Below are 27,739 nucleotides of genomic sequence, written 5' to 3'. Positions count from 1 at the left end.
TGTATTTCACGTTTTAGCTTTCTGATCCTTTTGTAACGTTTTTAAACTGGAATCTCTTAACGTAATGCTGTCATGTGTGTTTTAATGGCTTAGTTTTTCTAAAAGCAGGTCCTGCCTAATAGAGATTTATGTAATATGCAATTAGACAAACAGATTTTTATACAGCCAAAATGTTTGCAGTTAATATAGCAACCTTTTTCAATATAATTTGATATGTTGACATTTGAAAATAAATTTATTTTGATTTATATTTATTGACACTGTGATCTTAAATTGGATTACAAATATATCCTAGTATGTTTTAGTATAAACTATTCGTGTTGCTTGATTTTGCTATTTAAATGATAGATTGTAATTTGATTGCAGGAAAACCTCACCCCACTCCCCTTGTGCCTGTTATTCTTTCCTTTTGTCTAGTGTTTAATTCACTGCAAATTTGACACTTGTGTTTCCAGGACTCAATGGGAGGTTCCCCCAATGATATCCGAATTTCTGACATGAGGCCAACTTTGGTAGAGCCACCTATGTACAAACCAAAGGTTGTGTTACTGGGCAAGGAAAAAAAAGGTTAGTGAGATGAAAAAGCCTGTAGAAGTTAAAGGGTTAGTTCACCCAAAAATGAAAATAATGTAATTTATTACTCACCCTCATGTCGTTCTGCACCCGTAAGACCTTTGTTTATCTTCAGAACACAAATTAAGAGATTTTTGATGAAATCCGATGGCTCAGTGAGGCCTCTATTGCCAGCAATGTCACTGAACCTCTCAAGATCCAGAAATGTACTAAAGACATATTTTAAAAAGTTCATGTGAGTACAGTGGTTCTACCTTAATATTATAAAGCGACGAGAATACTTTATGTGCGGCAAAAAACTAAATAACGACTTTTCAACAATATCTAGTGATGGGCGCTGCTTCGAACACTGCTTCAAAGCTTTACGAATCATTTGTTTCGAATCAGTGGTTCGGATCGAAGTCATGTGATTCACGAGGCTTCGTTTACGCGATCCGAACCACTGATTCAAAACAAAAGATTCGTAAAGCTTCGAAGCAGTGTTTTGAAATCAGCCGTCACTAAATATTGTTGAAAAGTCATTATTTTGTTTTTTTGGCGCACAAAAAGTATTCTCGTCGCTTTATAATATTAAGGTAGAACCACTGTACTCACATGAACTATTTTAAATACCTTAGTACCTTTCTGGATCTTGAGAGGTTCAGTGGCTTTGCTCTCAATAGAGGCTTCACTGAGCCATCGGATTTCATCAAAAATATCTTAATTTGTGTTCCGAAGATGAACGAAGGTCTTACGGGTGTAGAATGACATGAGGGTGAGTAATAAATGACATTATTTTCATTTTTGGGTGAACTAACCCTTTAATGTTGGCATCAATATGAAAATCTATTTTCCAAATGCATGTTATTGATCTTATTGTGGACAATTCATTCTTTGACCAAAATATCATAACTCAATCTTATCTTACGTTGATTCCATTTTTCAAAGAAATCCCCTCATTCTCTTTTGATGTTTATTAATAAAGCTAAAATCCTTCTGAGAATGATGTTCTGGTATAACAATGTATTGTGTAATTGCACTGGGGAACACTGTGGAATAATAGTAGTTGTGAGAAGCACAATAATTGGGGTTTATTCCAGACAAAAATAGAGTCGTTGTTCATGCATATAAACTATTTTACCTTGTATACCTTTCTACCTATTTTATCTTTTTTGTTTTTTTAAAGAGTCCACCGATGAGTCTGAGCCAGACAAAATGCATTGTTTGAACAACAGCGGATCATCTGCCACTTATTCAGACTACTCACCCTCCCAGGGATCATCTGGCTCCTCCAACCCACCTGGAAATGCCAGTAATCTGCAAACATCTGGGAAAGAGGGGCCATCACAGACTCACTGGACCAACAGGTTGGCAAGAGTTTAATCACTGCCACTATTCATTTGTGTGAACTAATAGACCATCTGTGCTCTCATATGACAGGACAGTTGATCAAAGAGTATAGATATCCAGCTAACTGAATTTTGGGTGGCCCAAAACTGACATTGTCACTGTAATAAACATCTCTACCAATAATCCAAAATTATTTGAGCCAATTGTAACCAACCAATTGAATATTGTTTTTAATAACTGGGAATATTTATGAAACACAGAATTGCAGTTAATATTTTTACTACTCTTTCATATGCTGTTCAGTGATATAGATCGCAAATCTGTGCCTTTGTTGGGGTGTCCCGTACACCAATGATGATGTTGTTATTTGCCTTTTATTAGATTGAAGGTGCTCGTTTTAAATTTCATATTTCTTTCCATTTTAATTAACAAGACAATTGAAGACAATTCTAAGAGGGTTCTATCCGGGCTTTTGTGTTTCTTTTAAATGTCTCTATTGCTCACATCACGATTTCTCTCTCATTCAAAGTCACGCACAGCAGTATGACTCTTGCTGTCATCTTCAATAAAGTGCAGCTTAAAATCCATCTCTGTTGCTAACAGTAAAAGTTTTATTATATTAGTACTGCTGAAAAACTTAATTATCACTCCTTTCACTGCCTGTTCTTCAGAAGAGCTCTTTGAGAGATTTCTGTTTTGATAACCTTGCAGAAGTATTACGTGGGCGAAATTTTGTAAACTTTGAAAATCTATTTGATGAGGATGGCAGTTCAGTCAACCACAGCGATATTTCTCAGCACTTTTCAATTTGAACTACATATGGTATATTAAGAGAGTTGAAGGCCCAGTTAAATTTAATTTTCGATATTTAATCCCCAACATTACATGAAGACATCAAGTTAAAAGATTTTGTGAGCATCAGCTAAAATAAAGCAGAGCAATGAGGGGTAGTACACAAATTTGTGCTGTGTATAAAAATGTTGCAGATTCAGCCCCAAGTAGGAATGAACAAGGAAACAGACAGTTACTAAGATTGCAACCCTATGTTTTAATCATTGTGCTCTTGAGCAAAGTACTTAACCCCAGCTTGCTCAAGGGCTATTGTGCCTGCGGGTAGTGTATGAACAAATTAAAGGATTAGTTCACTCAAAAATGAAAATGATCCTATAATTTACTCACCCTCAAGCCATTCTAGGTGTATGTGACTTTATTCTTTCACTCAAACACAGAGTTATATAAAAAAATATTCTGGCTCTTCCAAGTTTTATAATGGGAGTGAATTGTAACTGATATTTTGAAGCGCAAAAAAGCACATCCATCCATCATAAAAGTAATCCATACGGCTCCAGAGGGTTAATAAAGGCCTTCTGAAGTGATGCATTTTTGTAAGAAAAAATATACATATTTATAACTTTATAAACTAGAATCACATCAACATGTGATCACATCAACAAAAAAACAAAACATTAATAAGCTTTTCTAAGAATGAAACTTCATGCTAAAATACTTTTTTTCAAGAGTTTAATTTTTCTAATGAGACTTTTTTCTTCATCAGGATAGTTGTATCACCCTGACATTTTTTACTTTACATCCCCAAATTCTGAAATTAAAAACATCAACATGTTGGGTTAGTTCACCCAAAAATAAAAAAATTCTGTCTTTAGTTACTCACCCTTATGTCGTTCCACACCCGTAAGACCTTCGTTCATCTTCGGAACACAATTTAAGATATTTTGGATAAAATCTGATGGCTCGTGAGGCCTGCATTGAGAGCAAGTTAACTTAGACTTTCAAACGCCCAGAAAGGTACTAAAAATATATTTAAAACAGTTCATGTGACTACAATGGTTCAACCTTAATTTTATAAAGCGACAAGAATACTTTTTGTGCGCCAAAAAAACAAAATAACAACTTTATTCAACAATATCTAGCACTCGTCACTGAACTAAACACTGCTTCATGAAGCTTCGAAGCTTTATGAATCTTTTGTTTCGAATCAGTGGTTCGGAGCGTGTATCAAACGATCTCAAACTGCCAAAGTCACGTGATTTCAGTAAACAAGGCTTGAGTGATATGCCATTGAAAAACTGAGTGATATGTCATTGACCCTATGTCTGAGTTGGAATTTTCTGATATTGAATATTATATATATCCAGCTCATGGCCATGTTCTTGTGTACAGATTTCCTTTCCATATAGTGCACTGATAAAATCTAAATATGTCAACAGGCTGGCTCAGTCTTTCCCAAAGCCCATTGAAACCAAGCCCCTTCTGAGCCAGAGGGAAACACCTCCTTCCAGCACGCTGCAGCAGCGAGGTGAGAGGCGGCCACTCAGCGACACCTTCGACAGCTGGAACGATGCCCCCCACTATGATAACACAGGTTTTGTCTCAGAGGAGACGCCTCTTGACACTCCAAGCAGCAGTGCTGGAAACCCCATGCTAGGCTCAAAGCCCCGGAGTGCCTCAATGGCACATGGGCGACGGCCTCTCATGAGACAAGAGCGCATTGTGGGAGTTCCCTTAGAGCTCGATCAGTCGCAACACACTTTCCACACAGTTCGCAACACCCCTGAAACTGAAGTGCCTCCTCCCTCTAACCCCTGGCAGAACTGGACAAGGACTCCCAGTCCCTTCGAGGACAGGACAGCTTTCCCTTCCAAGTTGGAAATTACCCCAGGCAACAGCCCCAATCCTGACCGTAAGGACTTTGAACAGGAGATGGGAGAACTACCCAGCACTTTTCCCTCAACTAGAGCCTGGGGGTTTCTGGACTCAACAGGACTCAGGGACGGGACGAGGTCATCCCAACATTTTTTCACATGTCCAGGGTGGAAAAGACCCAAACAAAGGAAACACTATGGTTGTTAGCAAGAGTTCTGAGAGACTTTCGCCAATGATGAGGGAGGTAAAAGCGAAATTTAAGAAATCTCAGAGCATAGATGAAATCGATACTGGGTCATACAAGGTTTACAGCATCCCCTTGGACAGCTACAGTTCTAGCATAGAAAATCAGGGAAGTGTTGATAGAGCAGACCTCCCTGTACCACTAGAACAGAGCATGTCTAGGAGCCAATCAGCTCCAATGCTGGACGATGATCTGGATGGCTACGGTTTGAATAAAAGCTCTCAGCAGCAGAAGCCTGCCATCCCAAAGAAAGTTTACCATTTTGACCAAAGCTTCAACCCACAAAGAGCCATGGATGTTGTGAAAGCGGAGAGGAGAGTTCCTCCACCATTCCCTAACACCCCTGAATATGTAAACCAACCTGGGAAGACGTTACCAAAGGAACTTGTGAGCCCGAGAGGCTACCGAGGCTATCCTCCGATGGAACAGATGTTTTCATTTGCTCAGACTGCAGTTACCGACGATGCCATCAATCCACAGCTCTCGGTCCAGCCCCAGCGCTCCAGGCCGGGCTTCCTGAGGCGAGCTGACTCTCTGGTAAGTTCGACAGAGATGGCGCTCTTCCGCAGAGTAGCTGAGAGCCAAGAGCTGCAGCTGGCAGAGCACTACAACAGGCCTCAGCAGATAAAGAGCATGCTGGAACAACAGAACAGCTTGTCTACCATCGCTGACACCCAGTTCCACAAGAGGAATGGTAGGTATGATGAAGATTACTCATCTTATCAAGAACCTAAAAAGCCCATCATGGGTTACCCCACCAAGAGTCTGACACAACGTCGCCCCCTGTCTGCACGGAGCTACAGCACAGAGACATACGGGGCATCTCAGGCAAGGCCAGTGTCTGCCCGACCCACCATGGCTGCACTGCTGGAGAAAATGCCTTCAGATTACAATCTTAGTACATGCACTGAGAAGAGCCCTGAGGCTGACATGAAGCTGAGACCTGTCCCTCAAAAACAAGAGGACCCGACCTCCAAAATGCCAGTAGATTGGAGACAGCAGCTGCTTAGACACATAGAAGCGAAGAGGCTAGACCGGGTGAGTAAGCTTTGCTTTTTCTTCTACAAAGTGTTTGTTAGCTTGGAATTTATGTGAACGCTCAGTATTTTCAAGAATATTATACTATAGAATATTTTACTAGATTATTAAATAACTACATCTTGGTTTTGCATAATATGTTTGTTTTACATATTAGAGACAAAGCTTAAATGAAGGCCACTTTTTAGTGTATAGACATGTGAACAGTTGGGTAAATCTCATGTTATGCATCAAGAAACGTCTGGGACATATTTCACTCCAAAATCAAAAGTAACGAAAAGGAAATTATATTCTGCGTAAAGAAAATTAAGCTTTTTCATTATGATTTTTTGTGCATTTTGACATTATTTTCATAAAATTCAAGCAAACCATTCCCTTTTTCAAAAACATTTTTTTTTGATCATTTTGCCTTTTTTTTTTTTTTTTTGCTTTTTATTTGATAGGACAGTGTAGATTTTTTACAGGACGCCAGTGGGAGAGAGAGGGGGGGACGGGATTGGGAAAGGTCCTCGAGCCGGGACATGAATTCGGGACGCCTGAAGCGCAACTGCGCCATATGTCTGCGTGCTGCCCACAAGGCTATCGGCCTTTTTTATTAGATTTTTTTTTATAACTATTTTTTTCCTCACTTCTCAGATTTTTTTTCCGTCACTTTTCCGATAATGGGAATTTTGGAAAAAAAAAATTGACCTTTAAATAATTGTCACAATGCAAAAAAATGTAATGGTCCTTAAATGGCTTCAAATTCTTTCTGCAAAATATCTTTTTTTTCTTTCTTTTTAATTGGGGTGAAATATGACCCTGGCATTTCTTTCCTGAGATTCACCCAGTTATGTACATGCAACTTTGGTGGTGAGCATTTGTTTCTGTGTAAGTGGAATACAATACTACAGCATACTTCATTGTTCACACAATTTAGTCCCACACTGCTGCTATTAATATTCTGTAAATGTAACCACTGTGTATCACTAATGTGTCACGTCGGCGGTAATGACGTACTGTTGTTGTTCTGTTTGTCAAGCTTACTCACTCTGTTACAGCAATGTGCAGTCCAGTGTACCCCAGCCACAGCCTTTTGACCTTTCTGTGTGGCACACCCATTCACTCATGTCATGTGGTTGTTTCCCTCCAATCAGAGCGCTGTCCTTAAGCACAACACAGTAAACTTCGGCATGCTGTACTCTGGAGGCTATGCTGCACCGCATGCCAGCAGAAGCATGACAATAAACTTTTACAATAACACAAAGCATGAAAACCAAACAACTCAGTGGCTACCTCTACCAAATGTGAGTATGAAGGACTTCAGCCCCAGTTTCAGCATGAAGAAGTGCAACTTATATTAACATACCATCTTCTATTGAAGACCTTCTTTTTAGATCTATCTCTTTTGAGCGGCTTCTGCTTTAACTTCTCGAACAGTGGTAATATTATCATTTTAGCACATTTTGTTGTATGGTATAATAGCCTTAAGGCAGACCATCTAACACATTTCACAGTTTAACACTAATCCAACACTTCACCTGTTCTGAGTTCCAGGCTAGACACTGTCTCTCACTGTGATGTTAAACATATATAGGTGTTTTCTGTTGCATGTGCTCAGTCTTTGTGTTTGGTCTATGCACTACAGTCTTCCTCTGTCTTTAACTCACAGAACAAAGCAATCTGTGACTGACAGTAGAGATAAATTTATGAAAGGCCTTCTTGATCTAAAATACAATCAAATTCAATGAATCAAAGTTAAACAGTCAGAGGTGAATTCACTAACCATTAACACCACCACTGAGCGTAGTATATCTGTGTTCACCAACCTCCATTTACTTACTCACCAACGGGTGATTGCTATATTGTAAGTAGAGGTTAGTGAACTGCTCAAATCAAGTTAGCCAGGTACTGAAATAACTCTGTACCATGAGTATTTGTATTTCTTTAAACGCAAATGTGTCTTCTTTGTAAATTAGTTTTATTATAGATATACAGTATATACAGTGTAGTTGAGCGTACTTTCATCTTTTTTAAGAGCCTAAGTCTCTGGATTGCAGTGGTTGAGTAATGCTGTAAAGTTCTGGTTAAGTATGCCAGATTACAGTAGTCTGCTGCATCCGCCACAACCTAGCACTCAGATGCCTGTTGCACAAAGTTAGCAACAAACTTAGTAGGGTTAGAGTTGTCAAACAAACAAATCCAACCCATTTTAAATTGAGTTCAGTGGACTCACACTTAGGCTTAAGTCTTGTCTGTGAAAGAGCTTAAATAAAAACACATAAGCTTAGTCAATTTTAAAGATTTTGTATTTCTTAAAGCTGCAGTCTGTAACTTTTTTTGGTTAAAAATGATTCAAAATCAATTTTTTAAAAGTACATTATCAGCCAGTGTTCAAAACTATCTCCTTACTTTAGCCCGATTCACAACGGTAAGCTTGTAATAATGTTTTATAATAAAATCAGTACTGGTGGTTTTCCGCGGGAAATTCGAGCACGCAGCCGTTTGTCTTTGCGTCATTACGTCACGTCTGTAAACAGAAAGAACGAGTCCCAGCTAGTAGGCTATGAGGATGCTACTGGTAGCGGATCATTTATAGTGCTTTCTCACAGCAGCTGAAATAATTAAACTTATCATTTTGATGGTGGATTGTAATCCAGAAATGTCCAAATGACAATCTTCAGTGACAACTGGATATTCACCCGTGGTCAAAAGCAAAAGACTTCGGACTGCGGAGTGGCTACAGAAATTGAAATCTACAGGTAAAGCTAATACACACTAAATACACATAGTCCCGCAATGCTGATGTTGTTAACATTAACAATTTGAGAACAAAGTATAACAATAATAATCATTTGCACGGTTTGGCGTGATCTGAGGTAAGCGATCATTGGATAATCACCATTGGCAGAGCTATTTATGCTTTTTTTCCCCTCAATTGGTCAGAACAAAAGTGCCAGATTTGTTACTTACTCCTTCAGATGACATTTTCCGGTGAAAATTCTAATTTTGGTCATACTTCCAAGATGTAGAATCTGTGATTCTGAAGTACAGTATCACCGATGTGGTGACTGACAGCAAACATTAGATTCATCCGCGCTGAGGAGCCGTGCCAATGCACAACCAACATAAAATTGATAATTCCGCAAATAACTGCAATTGCAGTTTTCAAACAGAGATGGCGACAAAGAGGAAAAACTTACGGACTGCAGCTTTAAGCTTTTATTTACATGTATATATTTATAATTTAATTTAAAAATGTAATATTAATTGTGAAAATATAATTGCTTATATAAGTATAATATAAATTATATGTGATTCATAAATAAAATAAATAATTAGCCGTGCAGTTTGAGTTACCATTGCGATGAACACCAATAAACCAAACAAACAATTAACCTTGAAAAAAAAAAAAGTGAGTTTAGTTTTTTCTCAGACTTTCCTGGGTAGCCACTGAAACCAGTTTCGTGCAACAGGCCAAGAACTGACTCGCAATATGGGGAATTTTGCCATTCAAAATGCTTTCAGCACAGATTTTGTTTTGCACCGTTATGTACTTATTATTGGTTCTTTAATGAATTGGACAAAATAAACAACGCTAACAACAGTCCCAAAAACATATTTAGTCCTTTAATTGAAGAAAGCATGTGAATGGAACAGTCACATAGTAAGCTGATAATAATTGTGGGAGTGTCCTTCTCGCATCTCGGTTCTTTAAAAGGAGCACATTTCTATTTTGGCAGTGTAATTTTAGAGCACTGTTTTGAATTCTGCTCGCTGACAGCACTATATCCTTTCAGACACCTTCACAACAGAGCAATATTTTAGATAATGGACAAGAGGTGGTTTCCCCAAGTAGTCAGTGGGCCCCATACTCACTGGGACGAAGAGACGTGCCACCAGAGAACATGAATGTCATCAAAAAGGTACTGATTAAAGTTATTTTTTATTTTTATTTATTTTTTGATACAGCATGTTGTTTGTCGTACTTATTGGTCAAAGATTCCAAAAGCCATTAAGGCGATTATTGTTACAAACAGGCCTTATTGAATGTGTTCAGAATGCTGGAGATATAAAATAAAACATTGTCAAAATTACATTTTTTTAATTTTTTTTTTTAATCAAGTTTTATCAAGTTTCCCATGTCATTTGACTACTTTCACAATCCCTCCTTGTCTCGGTAGAACAAAATGATCACTACCTAGTCTCAGATAATAAGATAAATCCTCAGCAATCACTGTAAAACTTTCTCACCTCTAAAATGGTCCCGTTTCTTTTAAGCCGTGCTGAACTAAAATGATTCATTGCGTTTGTCTGGATCTCATTATAGTTTTATTATTTCCACAATACGTTTTTAGAGAGACACCCACATGTCTCTGGGTATTAAACCCTGTCATGTTCTACTCTTTAAGTTTCCTCTGGCTTAACCTGTTCTCTGTGAGATAGACACCTCTGTTGTATCGTGATTGCCATGTTCATTTTTTCAAATGCCAGGGTTAATTACTACCTGCTGTCGTGATTCATTTCACAACGCGTGTTCCTGCTTGGTCTCCTTAGCAACCTCAGTCTATTGGTGAATGTCTTTAGGTTGTCGCTCAAAATTGTGGAACATTTTGCTTCTGCTGACACATTTAGTGTTTTGTAGAAAAGTCTAATGTAATGAAAATTAAATTAATTCATCAAATAATGAAATCAAAATGTCATAAGGGCCTGTGTAGCTAATACATGTCTTTGTTCCTGTGATGATATAAAGGCACTTGCCAGCTGTATGTACCATTCATTAAACATTTGCTTGATGTTTGCCCACAGCCTGGCGTTCACAATCCCCATCAACAACAGGGGATGATGATAACCTCAGCCACCCCACCCCACCGGACGGCCCGTGACCAGCAGTATGAGGGGGCCATTAACAAGGTGTCCATCCAGCAGTACCAGTCACCTCTGCCCATGCCCATCACCACCACCAGCCCCCGGCCTCAGAGCGCCCGCTGCTTCATCCAGACTAAAGGCCAGAAGAGCATGGATGGCTTTCCAGAGCAGGTACCATTGATCAGAATAAAAATGCAAAGACAGAAATGACCAATTGCAATTCAGTATGCAAATGGAAGCAAGAAAGAAGACCAATCAAGATTCATGCCACAATCATGGAATATTAATCAGTCCCTCCAGGATTTCGCAGGATTTTTTTCTGATTTTTGTGGCCTAAAATGACAGAATTTTCTGCAGCTTTTCTCAAGATTTGTGGCAATATTTGCGGCATTTCTTGTTGTTTCGCAGTGAAAATATACCACAAACATTCTTCTAACATTGTTATTACTTCTCTGGCATTGATAACCATTGCAGGGCTCCAGAATAACATTTGAGGGCAGTAACACCGGTGTGCCATTAAGTTCTACAGAAGGTGGCACCAGCACTTGACAGTAAAGCACTGAGTATGAGTTGAGATGCAGATAAAAATAACTTTTATTACTATCATTCCTAATGTCTAAATATAAATTATTAATTATATATTTTCATTGCCATTAGAGTGAAATTACTGACCCTAAACATACAAGCTTGATAAAAATGCTCATTTTAGAAGAAAATTTCAGATGGCACTGCACTTGCATCTGAAGTCTATATATATATATGTATGTGTGTGTGTGTGTGTATTACAATGGCTCATAAGCCAATAAGTGCTTCTCTGCAGCCATCTACTACAGTGGTAATTTAATGTCTTTTTTATTTTTAAATAAGTGTTTGCTTTCCTACATTGTGAAACTTTTTTAAACTAGTTTTATAAATGGGGACAACCTATGAAGGATGAACAAATAATGTTTTAGTCATCACATTAAAAATAACTTTCAAATTGGGTAATACTTAAAGCTTTGAAGTGCTGGAAAAAGTTGTGTGAAGCACTTACTGTAAAAGCGCTTGAAAACATTAGACCATTTCTGTTAGTGTTTCTACATTAAATCCATGGTGAATGTTGGTGATTTGTGGACTTGGTGATTTGTGTTCTCATGGTTTTATTGCAGTGTTTGCTTGATTTTGCAATAAATTCAGCGATCGCAGAATTTCGAAATCCTGAAGGGACTGATTAATAGAGTGTTTCCTTGTTCAAATCATCTTCTTCTAATGACTAAAGGCCCGTTCACACCAAGAACGATAACTATAGTCAAGTCAAGTCAAGTCACCTTTATTTATATAGCGCTTTTTACAATGTAGATTGTGTCAAAGCAGCTTTACATTGATAACTGGTACAATATTTGGCTGCACAGCAGCTCTTAAAAGAATAGTGTCAATGCAGGCAGATCAAAGCACTGTTGAATATCAAATGTCAAGTGTCCCCAACTAAGCAAGCCAAAGGCGACAACTATAAAGATAACTATATTAACGTAAACACCAGTGGACGATATCGTTCTGTTTATTCTAAGCACGTTTTTGTCTGTCACTTTAAATGCTCGAGCTCATTACAGCAGGATGGATTCTGATTGGCTGCCAATGTTTTTATCGTTCATCAGCTAGATAAAATCGCTCTGAAAGTGATTCCAACGATATCGTTCCTCTGTGCTGTTATCGTTATAGCTGTGGTATGAACTCTTTAATATTGAGAAAGATTTTTAGAACTATATCGTTATTGTTATCTTTATAGTTAAAATTTTATATAAAAGTTTTATAGTTTTTCCTTCGTGTTTTTTCGTGTACAGACGACAACGTTGTCAAAACAATCCTCGTTCACACGGAGCTGCGAAACAATTTAAAACACTGTATTATGCATGCCAGGCCAGTAGTTGGCGATGTAACTTTTGGGCAGATGTGGCCTAATGGTTAGGGAGTCTGGTAAGCCGAAGGTTGTGGGTTCGAGTCTCAGTACTGGCAGGAAATGACTGAGGTGCCCTTAAGCAAAGCACTTAACCCCCAATCGCTCCCCGGGCGCCACAGCAAAAAATGGCTGCCCACTGCTCCGGGTGTATGTGTGTTCAGTAATCACTACTCCTAATGTGTATGCATTAAAGGATTAGTTCACTTTAAAATGAAAATGACCCCAAGATTTACTCACTCTCAAGCCATCCTTTCTGATGAACACAATCAGAGTTATATTAATAAATATCCTGACGCATCTGAGCTTTATAATGGCAGTGAACGGGACCAAAGAGTATGAAGCTCAATACTGCCTTCCACATTCAACTTATGAAAAAAGCGTAACTGACGTCGCATCAGTTTTTTTGTAAGTTGAATACGGAACGCGTAGGATGTAGCGTAAGCATTTTGAACTCCAAGAGGCATTACACTTTCTTCGTAACTTGAATACAGAAGGCTGAAAGGCCAAAAACGTAGCGAAAAAAGATGTTTTCTCAAATGTATGTGGATTAATATAGGGTTAGCCTAAAACCCGGATTTCTGTTTTATTTATGTTGTTGACAGCTCTGTGTGAGAATCGAGAAGAACCCTGGCCTTGGTTTCAGCATCTCAGGGGGAATCAGTGGACAGGGGAACCCCTTCAAGCCCTCGGACATGGTAAGACCATTTCACTCTCTGTTTTAAAGGACAGAGCACAACATAGTATGCTAATTTCAGCATTTCGTTATCATAAATTGCATTAAAAAGATGCTTTATATAGAACAAAATCAAAGCTATCTCTCTTCAGTCAGCAAAGTGTGTCTCTCAGTAGAGTTTCCATGGAAACATGCGCTACTGCAATGCACAACCTTGCACACAAGCTGACTGCATTACCTTTTAACCTTTTCATGTCTTGGCAACATTTGGTAATAGTTAAAACAAAAGTGTTTTGACTCAAATGTTGCTGATATTCATTAAGTATATGGAAAAAAAGGATATTCTACATCTGTTTCATGTGTTAGTAGCTTGAATGTATATTAATACTATATTGATTAGATAGAAATTGTTTCAATTTGCATGAAAAAGTGTCGTTCTTTTTTCCCCATAAGGTTTTTAACAAAGCATAAAGATTGCTTGTGTTGTATATTGTTGCTTTGAGGGTGAATCCCTGTGAGCCCTGAAGAAATGATGTAAAGTTTGGTGGACTCTTAATATGTGATGTCAATAATAATAAGACTTGATATGTGTGCACATGGTGCATACTAATGGGTCCCACATGTAATTAAAATATGTATGCTTTATAATCTCTGCCTTAATTTCAGCACAAAAACAGCCACTAATGGATCCTCTAACTGTACTTTTAAAAAAAAAAAAACTAAGAAAAATGAATCATATAAGTTTAACATTTGCATTTACTTATTAATTGTAAATGGTAATTTTATAGATAAAGACAATTATTTTACAATTACTTTTGTGTTTTTGAGGAAAAAGAGAGAGAGAGAGAGAAACCAAAGAAAATCTAAATCCAGATTAAACGGCAAAGATTCTAAACCATAGTCACCATGTGGTTCCTAACCTCATATCACTTTTGACTTATAGGGTATCTTTGTTACTAGGGTACAGCCTGATGGACCTGCCTCCAACGTTCTACGACCAGGGGACAAAATTCTGAAGGTAACACTGTTCTCCATCACATTGTCCCAAGAGTTGCGACAATGCATCCTCCGCCACATTGCCAGTGGAGGGCTTTGCATGTGGCATTAAATGTCCAATGTGTATGTGTGTGTGCGTCTCAAACAAGTGAGCATGGACTTCTGTTGTTATGTTTGTCCAACTTTGACATGCATTATTGTCCTCTCTGATTTCAAAGAACAGACTGTTATAACATTTTTAGCTGCCACATGTCTTAGAAGTCAATTTAATGGCATGAAAATTATATATTTTACATTGAATTATAAATTTTATTTATCAGATATTACAAAATGAATGTAAATAAGTGAAAGACTAATCAATACAACCAACTACCTCAATTTTATGTTTATCTTTGATGCAGATTGAATCTGGTCTTTTCCAGTGTACTGAAATGTATCCCATCACCTTCCAATAAAATAACTAATTAAAGTGCCCCTATTATGCTAGTTTAAAGGTTGTTAATTTTGTTTTGGAGGTCTCCTGCAATAGATTAACATACATCAAAGGTAAAAAAAAATATTTTCTCATAATATACATTGGACATCACCGCATTTCTAAGAGTCTGAAAATGGTTCATTCAAAGGGTGCATTCACACTTGGTTCAATTGCCTGGTCCGAACCAGAGTTCGACTGCTTCCCCCTCCTCCTGCCCCCACGTGCCTGTGTTCAGATTATATTATTTGGGTCCGAACTGCAGTGCGTTTGCATCATCAAAGCAGCAGCTGGTTACCCCATTACTTGGTAACGACGGAGCAGGAGATGGTGGCAAAATGCATAGCTTTGTTCACCTCACTTTTATATTTTTGATTTTGAACTGTTGGTTTTGTTTCCAAAGCTTCAATACATAACGGCACTTGCATCTATCTGGTCCGAATGTACTGCAAATGTTCTAAAGAATGCTGAAGGCGAGCAGAAATGACATATACAGCTCTCTGCTCGCAGTGCGTCAGTCACACTCATCAGGAAAGTGAGTGAAACACACACACAAACAAATTTTTATCAAATCATACATCATTAAATAGCGGTTTACTTCCGTGATTTAATACGTTTGTGTTAGTATTAAGTCATTAAGTCAGCAGCAAACCGTAAAGGAGTTCACATGAACCGTACCCCAGACCACCCTTTTTAAGCAAATTCGGGTACAGTTCGCGGGTGTACACCTAAGTTCGGAAGACAGCGTTCACATCATCCAATGAACCGAACTCTGACGTCAATCGAACCCAGGTGCGCACCATAAATGCAAGGGTGAAAGCACCCTCAGTCTCTCTAAAATCCTCCATTCCACGAGTCTACTCTGTTTTGATTGGTCAGATGGCCTAGTCTGTGTCAGAAACAAAACTGCCATTACCATATCTGAATTTCAGCTCCGGAGGATTCCTCAACACTTGTATAGACATTGATATGCAAAGTGGATTTTCAGTACTGAAACAACACAAACCTACAACTACACTGTTTGAGGGCGGGTAAAAGTAGATGTTGTTTGCAGGCAGCTACTGAAGACCTTAGTACAAATTTGTTACATTGTTACGTAGGTATGTAACAGGACATGGAAAAGCAACACTGGAATTGCTGATGACTCGTTTCAGCAGTCCAGAATCTATTCTTTTTTTTCCACTGCATGGAAAAGTAATATTCGAAAAATCATAATAGGGGCACTTTAAATAAAAGTTATATATAAAATTATAAAAAATTATATATATTAATATATAAAAATTAAATATTATTTGATCAAAAAAAAAAAAAAAAAATACAATAAAAAAAACAATATTTTTAAGTATTACAATTTAAAAGAACTTTTCTATTTTTAATATATATTTTTTTCTATTTTAAATATTTTTAATTTATTCCTTTAGTGGCAAAGCTGAATTTTAAGCAGCCATTTGGTGCTGATTTGGTGCTTAAGACACATTTCTAAGTATTATCAACAATTAAAACAGTTGTGTTGTTTAATATTTTTTCGTGGAAATCGTGTTTTTCTTTCTTTGATGAAAAGAAACTTTTTATTACAATTTAAAAGTATTTATTGTCACGTTTGATCATTTTAATGCATCCTTAGTGAATACAAATTTTAATATTAAAAAATTATAAAAAAACTGACGGCAAAGTTTTGAACTGTAGTGTGTTTATAATTATATATATATATATATTCCTAAAATATAGTATATGATTTATTTCTGGACAGTAACAGGAAACTTACAGTAACAGTAACCTACAAAGAAAAGCACATGTCTAAATTGCTATTCAGACAGTATCTGTCTGTGTATTTTCCATAAAAGCAAACTGCCTGGGATTGCTGCCTGTACCTACAGTATACAGGGGCAATCCAGGCTCTGTGTGCCTAAATAACTTTATGGGAAGTTATTGGGCTGTCTCTGGTTGTATGTGTTGCTGTCAGTGTACGCCACTAGAACCGTCTGCAGAAAGCAGCTCCTTCTCTTTCCACAGATCCAGTGAGTCTAAAGACCAGCTTCTTTCCACCTTCTCTCCTTTTACAGCATGATCTCCTGTGTGCATCTCTCTCTTTTCTCTCCCTCACAGTGTATATCTCTTTATCCTCTTTGAGCTAGGCCTGTTCCCAGCCCTCCTGTGCTGCCGTGCCTGCTCCTGCCCCCCTCCCCCCCTTGCTCCCTCCCTCCCTCCCTCCCCGCTTCTCCCAGTTCATTTGGTTTACCATGTGCTTCATTCTTGCATTGCAGGCCAACGGACATAGTTTCTTACACATGGAGCATGAAACAGCAGTGTCTCTTCTGAAGAATTTCCCGAAAACTGTGGACTTGGTAATCTTAAGGGAGAGCACAATATAAATATTTTTATAGCTTAAAGACTTCTCACCCAGATGGAACACAGGAACTTGTACATCATCTTTTTATCTAGGAACAATTTTGCCAATTGCTGGACCAATGGCAAATTCCAGTGCCAAATGTACACTAGAGGACATACCTAATAACGTTACATATGGCTTACACATTCTACACGAACATACATTTGTTGAAATCTTTCGTTGATGTTGTTGATATTCTTCTTTATCTCAGCCTGTGGCTGTAAGTGGGTGCATTTTTTCCTGCTTATTTATATGGCGTATTATTTTGTACCTATTTTTCCTAGCAGCTTTTCGGTTTAATCTTGGAGCATGAAAGCACATCTGCTTTTAAGGACATTTACCCACCATAACACTGCCTCAACTTTGTAAATGCCTTGTGTAAATATATACATTTACAACTCAAATGTGATTAGAGCATAGAATGTGAATGAAAGACACATTGATGATTTTCTAACACACTGACGAGTTTTTGTAACAATTTACAAGAGATATCCTTCTCATGAAAACGACAATTTAGGGAAAACAAAACGTCCCCTTTTAACATTCTGTATTTGCACAAATCAAATGACAGAAAAGATTCCCTAAGCAATATTTCTTCCGTTTTTATGGTTTTCCTGCAGCACCCTCTATTGGTATTCATGGATTTTTCCAAGCTCAGATCAGGGTGGGTCTTACTCATTCGCTATAATGTGAATGTACATTTCCATGTTCTTTGAATTCGTTTGCTGCCAGGAAAATTCATGCACATGTGGCAGTTTATTGGCAACACTTTTCTATATAAAAAATGTACTTTCATATCACATGCTACAGTTTAAGTGGAAAGTGGAAGGCAGAAAAAAAGCTTAATTCCAGTTGCTTTGTTGTTGTTGTTATGCTGCTTTAAGGTTTTTTAATCTTTTTTTTTTTTTTTTTTTTTTTTAATAAATGGAACAACAAAGGGAATTCCTGTCATAATAAAACAGACTAAATACAGTGTACACATGTAAGGCTTTACTGATTAGAGCATGCTTTCACTCTTAAACTTGTTTTATTAGGATGCTTATTAGGGGTCTATGTGTTTCGGACAAACTGTTTTAACATACCCATTGTTTTACATCTCTTTTGGCATTTTTTCCCCCCTTTTAAATCAGTCATCATTGTGATAAACAGTGCCATAATATTCCTCCCCCCCCAAAAAAGAAAAGAACAAAAAATCCTGGGCATGTTTCAAATGTTGCTAAAAATGTAGCATTTAGAAGGGAGAGTTTCAAGACCGAAATGCACTCTGAAAGACCCCGACACAACACCCACTGCATTTAGCTTCAGAGAAAGATTGTTGAGTATTAAAGATTATTATGGATGATGCAATTAATTGTTCAAATACTATTGTGAAAGAACATTTGATAATGATTATTTTTACTAAATGTTTTCAGATAATGGTTTCTAATATATTGATATTAGCTATGCTCAAATTATTAAATTTTATAAAGAACACAAAACCAATGTATGGACCGAGAGTTAGATTGTGAGGGAAGGAAACACTAGAAACAAATATGTACAATTCTTTCTAAAGTAATTGTGAATTTGTGTCATAAACATATATGTATATGAATATACAAATGGTCATTTTTTGTATGTGTTTAAAGACCTATTGAATATAAAAGGTAATATATGGTACTATTCAGTCTAATTGCAGTATTGATGTAAATAACTATGAATGGAGACATTTAAATAATTTATTCCAATAGATTGTGAATGTACTTAAAGCTTTCTGCAGTATTAAGACTTACTGAACTTGAATGCCGTTTCATTTTTGTGCAAAAAGTAATTATATCTAGAATAAATTATTCAATTTAGTTCAAAAGAATTAGTGACAATTTATCATATCATTTATTTGCACATGCAAGTTTACTCCTTCCAATTTTTTTCTGTATTACCGCAAATATGTAATTGATGACATATATTCTGTGTCTAGAATGCATTTTGCAGATGATATATGTACATATTTAAAATAAATTTTAGTTACAAAAAATTAAAATAACAAACCTGTATAAAAAGGAGAAGAAAGTCCAATGCTGTTCAGCAAATATTGGAGCCATTTTCGGCTTTGGAGTACAGAATTTTTTCAGTATCTCAGAGGTGTTTTGAATAATGTATCTTTATTGTACAAATAATAAAAATGTCACTATTGTTACTACTGGTCATTCTGTGGTCCTTTATAGACGATAAAACACAATAAACAAAACTTTATTTTTTATCATTTATATAAACACTCACAATGAAAAGCAATTATAAAGTTTAAAACTTGAACACACTTTTTTTTGTTAATTTGATTGCCTTTTGTCTTAATTTCATTACAAAGCATGCCAACGGTTTATTTATAAACAATGTCATTACAATATTCTGTAATAATTTTACAATGTCACTTTTAAGGATAAAGTGGCAGTTAAGATGAATTAAAACAAGTGGCAGGAAATTCTTGTATTTATCTTGAAATTCTTGTATTTTTTATACGGTCAGGAAGTGCAAATATCAGTATTATGGCACAAGAATTGATCGTTTATCACCAATGGTTGAATTTACATTAAACGTGAAAATTATGTTGGAATACGACTTCGGAGATACTCAAGGACAGCGTCTGTTCCTTTACTAAGGATCGCAGCTCTTGGATTACGGAAAGGATTCCCATCAAGCATTAGAGCCCTAAAGACATAAGATAAATCATATGATCATGTTACACTAACAGGCTCTTTGTCATGTTAATAGTAATCTGTTTTCCAGAGTTTTTGTCTAATTGGAAAGGTAGCTTTACAGTTGAACAGACTGTACGTTTGTTCTCACTGCCTCGTTTTCATTAAAATATGGATTCTACCCAGACTAAAGTCCTCAGTTTGCTAGAATCAGAAGGAAACATCAACCTCACCTCAGACTGGTACAGTTGCCAAGTTCTGGTGGCACTTGCATGATATCATTGTTGGACAGATCCAGAGTAGACAGCCTATTTAGGGTCTTCATTTGGACAGGATCAATGCCTCCAACTTGATTGTTACTTATTAAAATGGTCTCAAGGGATGAGATGCGGTACAGCACATCTGGGAATGACTTGAACCTAAAGATAAATGTAAATAATAGGGGTATAACAATATAGCACATCACAATATATCACAATACAAAAATGCAACAATATGTACTGCGTGTAGTTCACCCAAAATGAAAATTACTGTGTAAGAAAAAATTCAAGTTTACAGAGTTTTAGTGTCAGTACTGCATTAAACAACTATATATAATGTTGAATATAATGTATAATAATGCAAAGGGGGAATATTTGTGGGTCCTGATAATGCCAAATGTCTTGTTACCAGAAAAAATTGGCCTACATTATTTTAAATATACACTACCAGTCAAAAGTTTGGAAACATCACTATTTTTAATGTTTTTGAACGAAGTCTCTTATGCTCATCAAGGCTGCATTTCATAATAAATACAGAAAAAACAATAATATTGTGAAATATTATTACAATTTAAAATTATGGTTTTCTATTTTAATATACTTTAAAATATAATTTATTTCTGTGATGCAAAGCTGAATTTTCAGCATCATTAATCCAGTCTTCAGTGTCACATGATCCTTCAGCAATCATGCTGATTTGATACTCAGTTATTATCAATGTTGAAAACAGTTGTGTTGCTTAATATTTTTTTGGAACCTGTGATACTTTTTTCAGGATTCATTGATGAATAAAAGGTTAAAAAGAACAGCATTTATTCAAAATATAAATCTTTTTTAACAATATAAATCTTTACTATCAATTTTTATCAATTTAACATCCGTGCTGAATAAAAGTATTAATTTCTTTCAAAAAAAAAAGAAAAAAAATTACTGACCCCAAACTTTTGAACGGTAGTGTATATTGCTACAAAAGATTTCTATTTTAAATAAATGCTGATATTTTTTAACTTTTTATTCATCAAAGAATCCTGAAAAAGTATCACAGGTTATAAAACAACATTGATAATAAATCAGCATATTACAATGATTTCTGAAGGATCATGTGACACTGAAGACTGGAGTAATGATGCTGACAATTCAGCTTTGCATCACAGAAATAAATTATATTTTAAAGTATATTAAAATAGAAAACCATAATTTTAAATTGTAATAATATTTCACAATATTATTGTTTTTTCTGTATTTATTATGAAATAAATGCAGCCTTAAAGAGCATAAGAGACTTCATTCAAAAACATTAAAAATAGTAATGTTTCCAAACTTTTGACTGGTAGTGAATCTAGTCAATGACAGAGTGCAAGAATATTCATATTTTTCTGTATTTTCAGCTTCAAAATCATGAAATATTTTTATTCTGCTATAACATTGTCCTGTGCATTGGGTTACCAGCACCAAATCCAAGCCTATTCATTTCCACCCCCAATGTAATACCAAATTTAGCATTTTAATCAACAGTTAATTTTTTGTTAACCTTTTACCATACGTCTTGAAGTATCGCAATATCGTATCATTATATGTATCGAAACGTGACATGAGGGTATCGTTACATCCCTAGTAAATAATAATTTAGACCACAACAAACACAGCAACAGTGATATTATATATTTAGTTACAATTTTGTGAGAGTGGTAATGTTAGAACGTACCTATTAAAAGACAAAATAACACTCCGCAGCTTGGTTAAGCCTTCCAACTCCATTGGCAGTGAGGTCAATAGATTGTTTCTTTAAAAAAAAAAAAAAAAAAAAAATATTCAGTATTTCATTCAGAATCATATTCGTTAAGTATGTACATTTTGCTTTAATGCAAAATTTATCAGAATACAAAATATCTGAAGTCAGATCTGTCCTCTCTAGAATTTAGATCTGATCGATCTAGAATTTACCAGCCACAAGATAATTAGTTGTTTTTTCCTTTGTGCCATCTTAGAAATACAACACTATCAAAAGCAGTAAAATGTTGCTGATGTGACAAAAACAATTGAGAACCACTGAATTACGTAGGAGAATGAAATCTTGAAATCGGAGCCTTAAAAAGGCACAATACTAGTTAAGGATTACCTGAGATCTATATGTAGCAGCTGTTTCAGTTCGGAAAAGTCCACTGGAATGGTCGTTAGCTTGTTAAACCCAAGATTAATGTCAGCCAGGGTGTCCTTTAACTCCATAATTCTGCAGGAAATGAGAGAATACTTTTAACTAAGCATGGTTCAGTAAATCTCTATAACGCCTTCTAATGAACTGGAATGGCCATGGCTGTGCTGTACCTAGGTGGAACTGCCGTCAGCAGATTTTTGCTGAAGTTTACATTGGCCACAGGACTATCGTCAACTGCGTCAAACACTTCATCGGGAATGGATCCCTCCTGTTTCTCGCTAAGAAAAAATGGCAAATCTTCACTGTTAAATACACAAATTCCTGGTCTCAAAGTTGTATATGAGGATTTTTTGTTACCTGTAGTCTAGTGTTTTCAGAGTTTTGATGGCATGTACATTGATTTTAGCTTGGCTTGGGAGAGTCATTGCTGTTTTTGGCTCTTCTTTCAAGCCCCCATCAGGTTGCTCTACATTTCAAACATGACAAAAACCCACAGTGATGTTACAAAGAACCTTCTTTGTCTTTTTCATAATGGATAAATCAATGATAATTTAAAAATGATATTATACTATTGATGTTAGACATACCTTGTACTCGACTTCTGAGATATTTTAGGAGTTCACCAGTGCCTTTCTGCAAAGAAGATACTGTAACACTTTCTGATGCATTTCAGACTTTTCCGGTGATGTATCTGAGATTAATAAGAACGAAAAAGGATAGAAATTTGTGTATGGCTGTGATATGTTGAACACTCACAGTCAGAAGGTCTCTGCGGATTGTCCTCAGTGGATTGCCCTCCAAAGCCAAAAACTTCAGCTTAGGTAATGCGCCAAGTCCACATGGCAGACTGTTTCACAGAACAGAGAGACTTTGTATGACAACAGAAGACATTTCGAAGACTGTTGACCATTGACTTCCATAGTATGGACAAAAAAAAAAAAAAAAAAACACTGACTTTTCTTGAAATCTCTTCTTTTATGTTCCACAGAAAATAGAGGAAGACATAAGGGTGAGTAAAGAATGACAGAATTTTCATTCATTCATTTATTTAATAATCACTATCTCTGTAAGTCATAAGATAACTATCCTTTTTTGGTCATTGAACGGTGTTAGGGAACAGAATAAAGAAAGTCATACATGTTTGGACCGATATGAACCGAGTAAATAACTATCACTTTATTCTACAAAAAATAATTTTTACACTGTGCTTTCTAATCTTATGATATAATAATTCTTAAATCTTATCAGGGCTCAAATGTTAAAGTATACATGCAATAACATATGTCCAGCACCTGCTGATGTCATTGTTGGTAAGATCCAGGCGTTCCAGGCCTTGCAGTAGGGTTATTTCTTCAGGAAGACTCTTCACCTTGTTATCTCTGAGCTCTAAGAAACTCAGAGCACTCAAGTGCTTCAAATGGTCTGCCTCCAACACCTCGATCTGGTTGTTCCCACAAAAAAGGTCCTTTAAACATACAAACAAGCCTTGTGTTAGTCTTTCTTTTTTAAGACATTCATAACTTATTCTTTCCACATCAGTGGTTTTGGTTTAGGTTTACTTTGAGTGTTTTACAGCAGGGCAGTTCGGGAAGATATCGTAACTTGTTGTGTCTTAAGTAAAGCTGCTCGAGGGACTCCATCTGAGCCAGGACGGGAGGAATGCTCTCTATTTGATTCCGCGAACAGTCCAGCATTCTCAGGTCTGTGAGGGTTAATAAAAGAAGGATGAGTTCACGGGTTAAATAATACACATGATTCACATCAAGTCTATTGCTGTCGAAACATACTTTTCATTTCACTGATGGCAGGAGGGAGACTCTGGAGCTTGTTGCAGGACAAATTCAATTTCACAAGACTTTTCAGGTTTGCTAGGCTTTCTGGAATATCCATTAGATGATTATTGGAGAGATCCTTTTAGAGGGAAGAGCAGGAAAGAACTAAATAATTGGAATACTATAGTACATCATTCACAGCAATTTTTTCGATTTCTAAGATATAACAAATGATCATACTGCAATGGATTATTTCTGATGTACACTACTGTTTAAAAGTTAAGGGGTCAAGATATTTTTTGAAAGAATACTTATATTCAGCCAGGACACATTAAATTCTCACTAAAAAAAAAAAATCAAAAGTGAGAGTAAATGCATATATAATGTTACAAAAGGTTTATATTTCAAATAAAATGCTGTTCTTTCTATTTATTAAAAATAATCCTGCAAAATATGCATCACAGTTTACAAAAAAACCAACGTTGATAATATGAAATGTTTCTTGAGCAGAATATCAGCATATTAGAATGATTTCTAGAAGGATCATGTGACACTGAAGACTGGAGTAATGATGCTGAAAATTCAGCTTTGACATCACAGGAATAAATTACATTTTAAAATATATTTAAATAACAAATGTTTTTTAAAATTGTAAAAAAAAAAAAAAAAAACTGTATTTACTATATTTTTCATCAAATAAATGCAGCCTTAGTGAGCATAAGAGACTTATCATAAAAAACAGACAAAAAAAAAAAAAACTCTTCCCGACCCCAAACCTGGTTGTGTACATCTATGTAAACAGAGATATTAACATTATTTGAGGAACTAGGCTTTTTTGATGCTGCTGGAAGGTTATATGCCATATACTGTAGTTTGTTGCTGGTCAAGACAAAAGGTCAGTCACTTACAAGGTCATCTAAATTAACCAGCTGCCCCAAATCCAGAGGAATCTTTTTGATCAGATTCTGTTGCAGATGCAGACATTGCAGGTTTGTAAGCTTCCAAAGACCCAAAGGTAATTCCGTCAGTTTATTGTGACTGCAGAGAGGACCAGGTATTATGGCACAAGGTCTACACTTTAAATTAGGTAGGCTATATATATTGCTTCATACACAGTGTTGCCTCCACCAGTACCTCAATATGAGCTTCTGTAGTTGCTCTAAATCTCCAATAGAATCTGGTAGTGAACTTAGTTGATTGTCATGAATCTGGAAAAAGGCAAAAAAAAATTTACAAATTAATTAAAATTTACACCCTCAATCTCCATGGACAATTTTTACATTTTTCAGTTTGACTCACTCAAAAGTTATGCTGATACTTTGTATATAAATATTTTTACTAATGGTCTTAGACTTGTGGACCCCACTGTATATATAATATAATATAACATAATATAATATATGTTACATTGATTTAACCCTAGTAGAGTAGCCATCTATGTCCTTTATATTTATTATATTTAAGACAAAATAAATAGAATAAAAAGTGTTGTCATACAGGGCTTTTTGTAATAATACTCTCAAACAAAATTATATATGTGTAAACCTACATCCAAGACAACCAGGGCAGGGAGGAGTTTGACGTCTTCAGAGAGACTCTGGAGTTTGTTGGAGGACAGCAGAAGTTTAGTCAAATCTGCCTGTTCCCACCACCGATCTGCAGCTCCAAATGACACGTTCTGCTGAGCCTCCTCAGGTGTGTCTATATTCAACCTCCACACACTCTGAGGAACTGAACCCAAATACATCATCACACTTAATGTAAAATCGTACAAAACTCACCATGGTAAACATGGTTTTCCCCCAAGATACCACTTCGTTTTTACTGTAAGTAATGACAGATCTCATTCAAACTTTTTTTTAAAGAAAATTAAACAAAATCTTTGTCATTTTCATTTCTTTTTCCATGACATTAATGACAAATGTCATATCTGCAGTACTATATGTCGGCGCAACAAATTATGGTTGATATGGTGCTTTTTGTGAGGTTAGTGCACCGAAGTCGAATAGTGCAGTTCCAGTACTGTTACCTTCAGTTAGACCGCGCCCGGATAGATTGAGTTGTCCGCTCTTTCTAGCAGCTTTCAGTAATCCATATGGGACAGGACAGTCTTCTTTCTCCTGTCTGAATCCTGCTCTAGAGTCCACATGTCCTCCTCTTTTGAAACGAGACATGAATGCGACGTTATGCGTTTAAAATACCTGTAAACGTGAATGGGGTTGTAGTGATGTGAAGTAAACTATGATAAACTATAACATACTTACCTAAACATGGCCTCCAATTTTTAAAATAAAAGTCCCAAGAAACGCAAGCAGTTTTCCATGTGGCATAAAAATTTGTAAATAAAAATAATTAATTAGTATTATTAAATATTAAAATATAATAACTATATTTTAGATGTTTTTCTAATAATATAAATATTTCTTATATAATTGAAACCTTTTATGATTCGTTGACACTTAGAGATCCAGATAAACATTAATTATACCTTTAGCTCCAAATAGTTTTGATGTTCATTAAAATAGTTTTTTTTTTTTTCTTTCTTTAATGTTACAAATGTTCCTTCATTTGCTTATGCTGTGTTATAAAGCTTTTTGGATGTACAGTGGTATCCAATATGGTAATATGATCAGCAGATGGTGCTACTTAATGAGTGAATAAAGACAACAGCTGTTATGCAGCCATTGAGATGATGACCACAATAAAGAGATGGATGAATATAACTAGATATATACATTAATTTAGAACTAAAAAAATGATTTATTTGTTTAATTATATTAAAGTCTACTAGTCAGTGTTTTAATAAATAACAAATCTATTTGAGGTATAGCCTACTTGGATCTAGTTCAAGCTTTATGTATAACTGAATTTTACATTACTTATACAGTCAGGTCCATAAATATTGGGACATCGACACAATTCTAATCTTTTTGGCTCTATACACCACCACAATGGATTTGAAATGAAACGAACACGATGTGCTTTAACTGCAGACTTTCAGCTTTAATTTGAGGGTATTTACATCCAAATCAGGTGAACGGTGTAGGAATTACAATAGTTTGTATATGTGCCTCCCACTTTTTAAGGGACCAAAAGTAATGGGACAATTGGCTGCTCAGCTGTTCCATGGCCAGGTGTGTGTTATTCCCTCATTATCCCATTTACAAGGAGCAGATAAAAGGTTCAGAGTTCATTTCAAGTGTGCTATTTGCATTTGGAAACAATATGAGATCCAAAGAGCTGTCACTATCAGTGAAGCAAGCCATCATTAGGCTGAAAAAACAAAACAAACCCATCAGAGAGATAGCAAAAACTTTAGGTGTGGCCAAATCAACTGTTTGGAACATCCCTAAAAAGAAAGAATGCACCGGTGAGCTCAGCAACACCAAAAGACCCGGAAGACCACGGAAAACAACTGTGGTGGATGACCGAATAATTCTTTCCCTGGTGAAGAAAACACCCTTCACAACAGTTGGCCAGATCAAGAATACTCTCCAGGAGGTAGGTGTATGTGTGTCAAAGTCAACAATCAAGAGAAGACTTCACCAGAGTGAATACAGAGGGTTCACCACAAGATGTAAACCATTGGTGAGCCTCAAAAACAGGAAGGCCAGATTAGAGTTTGCCAAACAACATCTAAAAAAGCCTTCACAGTTCTGGAACAACATCCTATGGACAGATGAGACCAAGATCAACTTGTACCAGAGTGATGGGAAGAGAA

The 27,739-nt window shown here is 36.2% G+C and overlaps 2 protein-coding genes across 2 annotated transcripts in view; one reads left to right on the top strand and one right to left on the bottom strand.

The window, feature by feature from the left end:
- Positions 1-19,335, top strand: part of lrrc7 (leucine rich repeat containing 7) — an 82,342-nt gene extending 63,007 nt beyond the window's left edge. The window contains 10 exon segments of the mRNA XM_051897125.1: positions 456-567; positions 1,739-1,919; positions 4,131-4,683; positions 4,685-5,848; positions 6,985-7,134; positions 9,628-9,753; positions 10,637-10,867; positions 13,235-13,327; positions 14,249-14,323; positions 17,038-19,335. Of these exon segments, the coding sequence (XP_051753085.1) occupies positions 456-567; positions 1,739-1,919; positions 4,131-4,683; positions 4,685-5,848; positions 6,985-7,134; positions 9,628-9,753; positions 10,637-10,867; positions 13,235-13,327; positions 14,249-14,323; positions 17,038-17,145 (2,793 nt within the window). The 3' untranslated portion in view covers positions 17,146-19,335.
- Positions 19,282-26,280, bottom strand: lrrc40 (leucine rich repeat containing 40). The gene is made up of 15 exons (XM_051897126.1): positions 26,048-26,280; positions 25,568-25,749; positions 25,153-25,226; positions 24,927-25,056; positions 24,034-24,157; positions 23,806-23,948; positions 23,539-23,711; positions 23,003-23,093; positions 22,834-22,879; positions 22,604-22,712; positions 22,417-22,524; positions 22,211-22,321; positions 21,797-21,874; positions 20,065-20,250; positions 19,282-19,844 (listed from the first exon to the last, which is right to left on the bottom strand). Exons 1-15 carry the CDS (start codon positions 26,190-26,192, stop codon positions 19,739-19,741), a joined length of 1,806 nt encoding a protein of 601 aa, XP_051753086.1. The 5' UTR covers positions 26,193-26,280; the 3' UTR covers positions 19,282-19,738.
- Positions 26,281-27,739: the final 1,459 nt, after the last annotated feature.

Source organism: Ctenopharyngodon idella, chromosome 6 (genome assembly GCF_019924925.1).
Source record: "Ctenopharyngodon idella isolate HZGC_01 chromosome 6, HZGC01, whole genome shotgun sequence".
Taxonomy (NCBI): domain Eukaryota; kingdom Metazoa; phylum Chordata; class Actinopteri; order Cypriniformes; family Xenocyprididae; genus Ctenopharyngodon; species Ctenopharyngodon idella.
The sequence above is the reverse complement of the archived record's forward strand: the minus strand, read 5'-3'. Positions and strand labels throughout refer to the sequence as shown.

Bases quoted from the DNA above. Each gene is read 5' to 3' on its own strand.
- lrrc40 (XM_051897126.1), bottom strand. From the start codon at position 26,192: ATGTCTCGTTTCAAAAGAGGAGGACATGTGGACTCTAGAGCAGGATTC. The intron at 25,750-26,047 runs GTAACAGTACTG...ATTTGGGTTCAG, and splicing joins CGGGCGCGGTCTAACTGAAG to TTCCTCAGAGTGTGTGGAGG. The intron at 24,158-24,926 runs GTAAGTGACTGA...TCCCTCTAAAAG, and splicing joins TGGTTAATTTAGATGACCTT to GATCTCTCCAATAATCATCT.